At 43.8% G+C, this 10,878-nt stretch overlaps 1 protein-coding gene across 1 annotated transcript in view; it reads left to right on the top strand.

Moving 5' to 3' along the window:
* Positions 1–341: 341 nt before the first annotated feature.
* Positions 342–10,878, top strand: part of TRPC7 (transient receptor potential cation channel subfamily C member 7) — a gene marked incomplete at both ends in the record, with an annotated part of 127,113 nt that continues 116,576 nt past the window's right edge. Inside the window, one exon of the mRNA XM_081090747.1 lies at positions 342–1,094. Within this exon, the coding sequence (XP_080946873.1) occupies positions 342–1,094 (753 nt within the window). The remainder of the gene's footprint in view (positions 1,095–10,878) is intronic.

Raw genomic sequence — 10,878 nt, 5'->3', positions numbered from 1 at the left:
CCAAACCCACCACCTCCATCTCCCATGACACTCCACCTAAAACCGCATTTCAGCTCTGCTACCACTCCTCCTTCCAAGTGGTGTAGATGCTGGATAATGAATTCAATACTTCCACTTTAATAAGAATAGTTCAGGTCATCTAATTTGTCTTAATCTCAGTGATAAGACAATTACTTCTAATAAGATTTCATAATTACTCCTAAGATTCCAATCATGACATTCTTCTTTATCTCAACAATTTTTATTTGCTCTGTCCCTGGGGAACCCACAAGCCCATGGCAGAATAACCAAGCATCTTTGCCTTGTTGCCCCACAGGTTGGGGAGCAGCACCTTCAAAAATATGCAGCGCCGTCACACAACACTGAGGGAGAAAGGCCGCCGCCAGGCTATCCGGGGTCCTGCCTACATGTTTAACGAGAAGGGGACCAGCCTGACACCCGAGGAGGAGCGCTTCCTGGACTCAGCCGAGTATGGCAACATCCCAGTGGTCAGGAAAATGCTGGAAGAGTCCAAGACCCTCAACTTCAACTGTGTGGACTACATGGGGCAGAACGCACTGCAGCTGGCCGTGGGCAATGAACACCTGGAGGTCACAGAGCTGCTGCTCAAGAAAGAGAACCTAGCACGGGTGGGGGATGCTTTACTTTTGGCTATCAGCAAGGGCTATGTGCGCATTGTGGAGGCCATCCTCAACCACCCAGCCTTCGCTCAGGGCCAGCGCCTGACGCTCAGCCCACTGGAGCAGGAGCTCCGAGACGATGACTTCTATGCCTATGACGAGGATGGCACACGCTTCTCCCATGATATCACACCCATCATCCTGGCAGCCCATTGCCAGGAGTATGAAATCGTGCACATCCTCCTGCTCAAGGGTGCCCGCATCGAGCGGCCCCATGACTACTTCTGCAAGTGCAATGAGTGCACCGAGAAGCAGCGGAAGGACTCTTTCAGCCACTCACGCTCCCGCATGAATGCCTACAAGGGACTGGCAAGTGCTGCCTACTTGTCCCTGTCCAGTGAAGACCCTGTCCTCACCGCACTGGAGCTAAGCAATGAATTAGCCAGACTAGCCAACATTGAGACTGAATTCAAGGTAATTCACCACTCACCACCCTGCAGGCAGCTTGTGCAGTGGGCTCTTCCAGGTGTGCCCAGTGGCCAAACAGGTTGTCTTCCAGTCTAACACAGGTGAAGGACTTGGGGTCCTGTCTTTCAGGCTCACAGGGAGGAGGGCACTTCCTGAACCTGTCAGATATAGGCCTGGAAAAAAAAAAAAGCAGCCCATTACGTGGAATATTTGAAACCATGTAAGTGTGGTGGAGAGATGACTTACACACCAACTCATGCTGTAGAAGACAAGCGGCAGGCAGGCAGGCAGAATTACACTGTGGTTCTGGTGCAAATACCTCAGTTCTGCCCTCAGAGAACTTAGGAGTGCCCAGAAGTCCAGCGATGGTTTCCTAGCCCAGGTCTTGGACTTGCTGTCTCACCTGCATGGTTCTGATTGTCTTGTCCACATCTCTATCCCAACCTGAACTGTGCTAATCCTAGATTCAGTCTCATATCTAATGCTAGAAAGACTTGGCAGCAGCCTTACTCAATTTAGCAAGCTATTGCTTTGTCCTGTCAAAGGGCTGAGGAGAAAACACATGAAAATGAAAACTGTCTGTAGAGTTGGGCTTGTCACCCCAGTAGATGGGCATGGGGCAAAGCCCTGTAATTCAGCCACCCTGATAACACTTGGACCTACCAGGTTAGCCTAGGGCAGTGTTAGGCAAATTGCGGCTCGCAAGCCACATGCGGCTCTTTGGCCCCTTGAGTGTGGCTCTTCCACAAAATACCAACTTCTGAGCATGGGCCACGAAGTTTCAATCGCACTGTACATGCATGCCCGCATGTGGTATTTTGTGGAAGAGCCACACTCAAGGGGCCAAAGAGCCACATGTGGCTCGCAAGCCGCAGTTTGCCGACCACTGGCCAAGGGGATGGTGACCCATCTCCAAAGTCCACTATTCAATAGTGGGCCTATGTTTTTCCTGTCAATTGACATTCCCCCTAAAAGAGAAGACTGGGACCTAATTCTTTTGACAGTGTTCAGTAATAATTAAAAGCAAACCATTTAGTGAGCACTTACTGTGTGCCAAAGGCTATGTCTTAATATGATGTTTAATCCCTTCAATAATCATTTATATGGATACCATTATTACCCTCATTTTAATCCTTACTCAAAGATATGTCATTTTATTATTATTGATTTGAGAGAGGAAGGGGGAAGAGAGAGAGACTTGGAATCAAACCCACAACCTAGGTATGTGCCCTGACTGAAAATTGAACCCGCAACTTTTTTGGTGTATGAGACGATGCTCCAACCAACTGAGCCATCTGGCCAGGGCCAATTATCCTCAATTTATATGAGGGCTATCCTGGATGTTATCCTGCAGGAAATGGAGAGCCACTGGAAGTTTGTGATTAGGGTACTTACTAAAATGATGAAAGCTAGAGTTTTTGGAATTTACTTGACTGGTAGGTAAGGTGAATTAGAAGATTTGGAGTGTGAGGCACTGCGACTAAAGAGGGGGACAATGTAGCTGTGCGTGCATGAGGCCATGGAAGCCTCTCTGTAGGAGTGGAATCACACACAATCAGGGACAGAAGAACCAGGCCTACAGGGAGTGCAGGGCACCAAAAATTGTGAATAGATTAAGAATATTATAATTAACTAGTTTTATTACATCTGTCCCCCATCTTTGACCCATTTACTAAATTGAAGACACTTCCCTACTCATGCCTTATACATAGCCTTACCTAGAAAAATTGGTGGTTATAGATGTAGAGATTACCCAAAGAAGTTCACAAGAAATGTAGCTACTGCCTCTCCTTTCCTTGTTTCTATACAATAAACTCCATCTACCAGCAATAAAGCCAATGATGTCCCAAGGAAACCTGGTGGAATTTTGCTGTACCCTGGGCTTCAGACTAAATCTGCATATAGGTCATGTAGAAAAAAATGGCTAAGCCAATTAATTTAGATATTTCTGGCAAAGAAAAAAACAATTCAAGGAAAAAATGTTTTCTTAATTCGATTATCTGAATAATTGCACAACTCTCTACTTATCTGAAATCTGGGAGCATGCCAGCCATTCTAAATAAAATTATGCTAGACTACATCTGCAATTACATCTGGGCTATTTTTTCCTTTTAATAAAACCCAAAGTCTGACATATTTCAGTACATATAATATCTAGAATTGGAAGTTTACTAAAAGCATTTACTGTGGTATTTTTATTTAAAAAGTAAATTATAAAAATTATGGACAGTTAAGAACCTACTAACATGATGACAAATGCTCTCTACAATGCAATGATTTAAGCCCGTGGTCAGCAAACTGCGGCTCACGAGCCACATGCGGTACTTTGGTCCCTTGAGTGTGGCTCTTCCTAAGCCTTAGGAGTAACCTAATTAAGTTAATAACAATGTACCTACCTATATAGTTTAAGTTTAAAAAATTTGGCTCTCAAAAGAAATTTCAATCATTGTACTGTTGATATTTAGCTCTGTTGACTAATGAGTTTGCTGACCACTGATTTAAGCAGGTAAGAGTTCACATAAATACACATTCACTGGCTATTAACATCTCCCTTTGTTTGAAATGTCTTTCAGGTTGTTGACAAAGGGTGCATTATAAATTAACCTAAGTGTTCTGTCAAAACTGTATCACTTATTCAACTACCCTTGCATGTGCATTCCTGATATAAATCTTCTCAGAGCAGAGAATAGCTTAGCAAGAGGGAAGTCAAATTTTAATGAAAGAGTAAAGAGTAAATGCATGTGTTCTACAGTGCACTCTTTTGGAGTCTGTTCTGCCTTAAGGGAACTACACATTACTGCCTGTAGCCATGTGTTACGGAGATGACGCAGGGTACAGCACAGCTATCAGGTTCTCGATGGAGATGTCATGTCATCCTCCAGAGCCTTTAAAACACACATTCTGGGAGTGACTCTCCTGACTAACACTGTGCATGAAAACCTGATTCAGTTGCTGAGGCTATTGTTTTGGGAGTCATTTTAATTTACCATCAGAATAGTCCAGTTATTAGCAAGAAGTGCAGCTAATGTCAAGGTCTCCAATAAATTGTAGCTGGTGTCAGATGCCTGCTAGAAAACCATTATTTTTAGTGTGGAAATGATACAGCTGTTCAAGGATTTTCTTATGTCCCTCTAATCTCCTTGGGTCTAGAAAAATATTAAAACTCAACGTGGTCACTGTGGCCTTCCTAGCATCTTGAATGGTTCCTAGCATCCATAAATATTTAACGAAGAAAATCCTAAAAGGATGAAGCAAGTGATTACTATATCTATGGTTTAAACTCTTCCTGCATATATGGATTTAATGGAGGTATTTGATGGACATGGTGAAATGGGGAAGCATTAAAAGTGATAAGGTAGTTGAAGCGATAAAAGCAAACCACATTAAATAACTAAAGATCAATCATTAACTGCACTGCATGGTGCCAATGATCACTAAACTCTGGAGGGTGCTGTGTGTCTTCTTGGTCTTGCCCACAATACCTACCATGTGGAGTCTAAGAGCCCTGCCCACAATGACATTTTGGCTGATTGGTTTATCTATGTAGTAGGAGACAGAGAAGAGGAAGCCCAGCATGGAACAGACTATTCAGAGGTGTTTCACTACTGGAACGGGCTCTGCTCTCTCTGTGTAGAGGACTTTGTCTACCTCAGTTGAGTTACAGCTTCTGCCACCAAGTACGTAATAAGGTCTCTACATTTCTCTTGAATGAGTCTGCTTGGTTTTTTTGTTGATCATCTTTCTGATAAAATTGCTCAGGGTTTACCTTATTTTGTTTGTGTCTTCCCAAATTACTTGGCATTCTGTCTGTGCATTTTGTTTATTAGTGGAGCTATTGTTTTGAAAAGATTACAGGCATTAAATCTTTTTTCCAATTCAGAATTATGCCAACAGCAATACCTAACAGGGATGAAAGGGGAAGGTGAGGAAAGGACAAGAGAATATTGTAGAATGAGATTCAAGGCTTTGGAAGGAAGGAGAAGCAGGATGGGGATTGGAGGGATACCTCTTGCTCCCTCATCTTTTGCTTAAATTGAAAAGTATCCCTTGTTCCCAAGTCAGAGAAGCCCAACAAACACTTCACCTTAGTTATTTAAGATTTGACCATTCTCAATAATAACAAAACTGCAACTGAGAAAGCTTTTTCTGTTGACAAAACATCAGCAAGGAAGCTGCTGACTGTGCTACAGTCACATGAAATTTATCCTTACAGGGCACAAAGGGGAAGAGTAGGGGGGCAGAAAGCTAGACCTGTAGCCTATCTTGCTCAAAGTGTTGATGAATTTTCTATTTGTCAATGAGTTGCTAACCACATGCATTATGAAAAATAAATAATGAATTATGTATTAACTAGAGGCCTGGTGCATAAAAATTTGTGCACTGGGGGGGTGGGGGGGGGAAGGTCCCTCAGCCCGGCCTGTGCCCTCTCACAGTCTGGGACCCCTCAGGGGATGACCATCTGCTGGCTGAGGCCTGCTCCCCAGGGGATTGGGCCTGAGCTGGCAATCAGACATCCCTCTGGCATCCCGGCAGTCCTCGGGGGATGTCCACTTGCCAGCGGGGAGCAGACCTAAGCTGTAGTCGGACATCCTTAGCGCGGCTGAGGAGGCAGGAGAGGCTCCCACCACCACCCCTATACTGGCAACCATCAGCCTGGCTAGTGGCTGCGCAAAGCTCCTCCATGTGGGAGCTCACTGACCACCAGAGGGCAGCTCCTGCACTGAGTGTCTGCCCCCTGGTGATCAGTGTGTGTCATAGTGACCAGTCATTCCCAGTCTTTCTGCTGTTAGGGTCAGTTTGCATATTACCCTTTTACTATATAAAATAGAGGCCTGGTGCACGTGTGGGGGCCAGCTGGTTTTCCCTGATGGGTGTCCCGAATCAGGGTGGGGGCCCCGCTTGGGTGCCTGGCCAGCCTGAATGAGGGGCTGATGTCTGTTTTCAGACTGCCTGCACCCTCTTCAGGGTGGGGATCCCCACTGGGGTCTCTGGCCAGCCTGGATGAGGGGCTGATGGCTGTTTTCAGGCTGCCCACACCCCCTTCAGTTTGGGGATCCCCACTGGGGTCTCTGGCCAGCCTGGATGAGGGGCTGAGGGATGTTTTCAGGCTGGCCAAGCCTGCAACTGAAGCTCCCAGTATCTCCTTTTTTCCTTTTTTTTTTTTTTTATTCTGGGATTTATTTACCTTCTGTAATTGAAACTTTGTTGCAGCTCCAGCTCCGAGGCCAGATGGCTAAAGCCAGTATCTGGGGTTTGTTTAGCTTCTATAATTGCAACATTGCTGCTTTCGGGCTCAGAATCAGGCCGCGGCAGGCAGGGAACCTTGACTTCCTCCATTGCCAGGGCAACCAAGCCTCATGTTCGCTTCAGCTGCATGGCTGCCGGCCGCCATCTTGGTTGGCAGTTAATTTGCATATCACCCTGATTAGTCAATGGGAAGCATAGCGGAGGTATGGTTAATTACCATGTTTGTCTATTATTAGATAGGATGTTTGTTTTGCCATTTGAAGGCCCATAAAAAAAGTCAGTGGACCTAAAATACCACAAATTAAAAATGCAAATGACAACAAGTCAGACCAATTTACCAAGCACTAATGATCTCTAGTGAGATCTCATTGTGGAAGGTAAAGATGTTGAGATGACAGTTTGTAAACTGCTTGCAAACTTTATCAAAGTGGAAAAGGGAAGAAGAGGGGGAAAGGAGGAGGAGTGACTGTACTGTGGTAGGGACAGCTCAGAGCACATCTGAACTCTGGCCTTGTGTAGGGAGCCAGGAGCCAGAAGCCAGGAAGCCTGAGGGAAGGCCCACCGTGGGCCTGAGGCAGAGCCAAAGGCTGAACAAGCCCATTGCCTCCAGTGGAATCTGTGTTTGCACCTATTTCTCACATGCTTTGAATATTTTTAAAATTTTTAAATTTTATAGACGAACACTCTGGGAAAATAGAGTTGAAGTTTGAAATCTTGGCTGGTAGTATAAACAAATGCCTGCTTCACATACACAAAATGACTTGAAAATGGTTTCCTTTTCCATTGGGAAAATATTTTTTAAACTGTGAAGGCTGCAGGTCTTAAAAGCAAGTTGTTATTTAAGAGACTCTGGCAGAAAACTCCTCAAAGCACTCACTTATATGCTATCCCCAATACCCTCAGTAATCTGATTGGGTCATCCAAGCTCTCTGCTTGAGTGCTTGGTAATGCAGAGCAGAAGCAGAAAGAGAAAGATGACATAGGACAGGTGATGAGCTATGATGGGATGGCCCCCCACTAAGCATGTACAAGTAAGGTGAGGTAAGAGCACGCATACCAGTTAACAGTCCACACTGGGGCCAGGATTGTCAGCTTTTATATCGGACAGTAAGATCTGGGGACTGGCTTATCTCAGGAGAAGAAACAGAGGTGACCTCTGCCATGTTAGCTTTGTCTTTTTCTATTTTTCTACCTAAATATCTGGAGGAGCACTTATGCCAGAGCCTTCAATAAATCGTAACAGGAAAAGAGTTAATTAATGTGTCCTTTAATGACTATTTTTCACTGGGTCATAACTAATGCCTAAAGTTAAATGATTTTCCTCTTCTGGGGTTCATGCCAAGAGTATAAGACAGTGTACACTGGATGACAGGTATTTAGGTGGCAAAGGAGGCCATTTTGCTTAGTGAGGACAAGGGCAGTGGACAGGCTCTCATGAGCACCCAGGGCAGCCATGCTTCATTTCCTCAAGGCTTTGAAACAGAGAACAAAAAAATTGGCTCTGGAATCTGACTCACCAGGTTTCTAGTCCCAGAGTTATCCCCTGGCAACCATGCAATCTTGGGGGATCCAGTGGAAGTTAGTTTTCTTATCTGAAAAGGGGTAAGTGGGTAGAACTGTGAGAGGTCAGAATGGAATGCTTATTTTCCTCACCCAAAATCTTGCTTTTACCCTAATCTCTGTAAATGACATCATGATTCACCCAGTTGTTAAGAGCTTTCCATGTCTCATCCCATTTAACCTCAAGAAAGTCCTGGCACATATTTGGTATTCAATACATAATATTAGCTCAGTCAATACATGACTTGGTGAGTGACTTAATGAATAACGACCTCCCAGGGTACTGATGAGGATTAAATGAGATGAACAATAGAAAACGTTGCAGAGAACCTGACACTCCCCGCCCAACATACACGAAGAACTCAGTGAGGATCCCTTTTTGTTCCCCAAAGCCCACTGGATTTTTAGTGCCACAACTTTTCCTACCAACACAACTTAAGTGTCAGCACTTCTTCTATTCAAAAGGTCTTCCTGATTTTGCTAAGCTTCTCTCCTTGCCCACCAAGACATCTTTTCAGAGCAAGAGATAATATGGGCTGTACATGTAAAGCTCTGTGGCTAAAAACGGGATATTTTCAATTGGAAAATGCAGACCAGTGAAACTGAGCAAGCCTGGAGTGCTGCTAAGTATTGTGAAGACACGCGTTATGGGCAGGAAGACAGAGAAGCAGAGGAGGAGAGAGAAGGAAATGGGAAGGTACAGCTCCTGCGAAACACAGAGATTACTTTTTTTAAAATATCTCCATGAAAAAGATTCATCACTACACACACAAAAAAAATTGAGAAAAAGTAATTTCCTATACAAGTATAACTATCATGATGAAATATATCAGAGATATGGAGAAAATAGAAACAGTTCTTAGAGAATATTAGTCAATGAGAAGTAGCACAAATTAAATCAAATAGAAATGAGGAAAATACAGGACTTATCTCTGAAAAAAGTTGCAATGCTATATAAATTATTTACAATACAGTGACATTAATCAAGTGTGCTACACACACCATCAACATAGAGGCATGTGTTTTATGAGCAAATTCACCTTCAGATTAATATGGAAAATATGCCAGTAGGGTGGAATGGGAGATGGGTTGTAGACCTGCAGAATATCAGAACTGGATGAGCCCTCATTACAGAGCTACCTGATAATTCAGCATCATTAACCCTCTAGGCTCTGGGTTGGATGTTGGGATGAAATAATGAACAAAATAAAGTTCATGCCCTCAGGACCTTCTAGTCTAGTGGAAAAGATCAGCATTTTTCATACCACCACACAAATAAACACAGCTTCACATATCGTGCTAAGCAGTAAAAGGGCAATTTTAAAAGAGCTGACTCAGTGGACAGCTGACTGTGTGTGTGTGTGTGTACACACACACATGCACACATACAGATGTAAATGTGTTTAAAGAGGAGATAGTGTTTAAAGAAAACCTGAGGTTATGGGAGAGATAAACAGACAGGATGGAATGGGAAAATGGTTCTAGGTATAGAAGTAGCACATGAAATATCTCAGTGCAGAGAGGGGAAAGAGAATTGTGAGTAACTCCCCATTGCAAGGAGTAAAAAGGAGAGATAGCAGGTAATAGTGTTGAAGAAGAACACTTCAGACATGACTTTGCCATTGGCAGCTATAGCAAGAAGATGGATCTCATTTTAGGGCAAATGGAGAGCCATTGGAAGGTTTCAGCCGGTAAGGGAGTGACTCATATCTGCAGTTTGGTAAAATCCACTCTATCTACTATAGAAATTGACTGGAGGAGACATACTGAAAAAAACTGGATGACCACTATAGGAAGGAGAGGTCCACCCAGGAAGGGGATGAGTGGCACCTGAGTGCAGAAGGACCAGCACATCCCAACCAGTGGGTGATTCATCACAATCACAGTAACAGCACAGTCAGACAAGGTTCCTGTGGAGATGGAGAAACTCATTCCCCAGGTCTGGGCAAACTGTTGGTTGCAAAGCACTGCCAGCACAGAGGTCCTGTAAAGCAGGTTTAGGAGTAACAGTCCCAGAATAAGAAGGATGCCATTGGATTTTGAAATTTCTACTACATTTTCCAGATTCTACGGACATCTTTCTCCCTCTGTTGGCTGCATGAATCAAGTAAAATTTTCATTAAAGTAGAGGAAAGTGGCTAAATTTTATCTCCGATTTTGATTCACCTAGAGCAGGTTTGAGCATAAAGGTATGGACTACCAGTGACGGCGAACCTTTTGAGCTCGGCGTGTCAGCATTTTGAAAAACCCTAACTTAACTCTGGTGCCGTGTCACATATAGAAATTTTTTGATATTTGCAACCATAGTAAAACAAAGACTTATATTTTTGGTATTTATTTTATATATTTAAATGCCATTTAACCAAGAAAAATCAACCAAAAAAATGAGTTCGCGTGTCACCTCTGACACGCGTGTGTCATAGGTTCGCCATCACTGGACTAGACTTCTCCTTCTTCCTCCAAAGCTTTGGAATTGAAATTTACTCTCATAGTGCTGGAGGCCGGAAGTCCAATATCAAGGATTATCAGGGCCATGCTCTCGCTGAAGGCTCTAAGGGAAGGATCCTTCCTTGTCTCTTCCTAGCTGCCATGGTGATCCTTAACTTGAAGACACATCATCCCAATCTCTGTCTTTGTTGTCACACAGTGATCTCACTGTTTGTATCAGTGGCCCTTATCCTCTTCTTATACAGACATTCTTATAAACAGCAGTCATTTTGGATTGAGAGCCAACTACTCCAGAAGGACTTCATTCTACCTAATTACACCTGAAATACACTATTTTCAAATAAGGTCCCATACTGAAGTTCCAGGAAGGATACTATACAACCCAATACCATGGGAAAGTACCAAGTTGAGATGAATTGGGGAAGAATGAGACCACTAATCTAGCTGAACCTCACAGCAGGGCAGGATAGAAAGCCAGAGGTCAGTTATTCTGGGAAGCCAAAGACAGTCCTAAAAGTAGGAGTCAGTCTGAAGG

This window comes from Myotis nattereri, assembly GCF_964212035.1.
Source record: "Myotis nattereri genome assembly, chromosome: 5".
Taxonomy (NCBI): Eukaryota; Metazoa; Chordata; class Mammalia; order Chiroptera; family Vespertilionidae; genus Myotis; species Myotis nattereri.
Note: the sequence above shows the minus strand (reverse complement) of the source record. Positions and strands in the feature narration are given on the sequence as shown.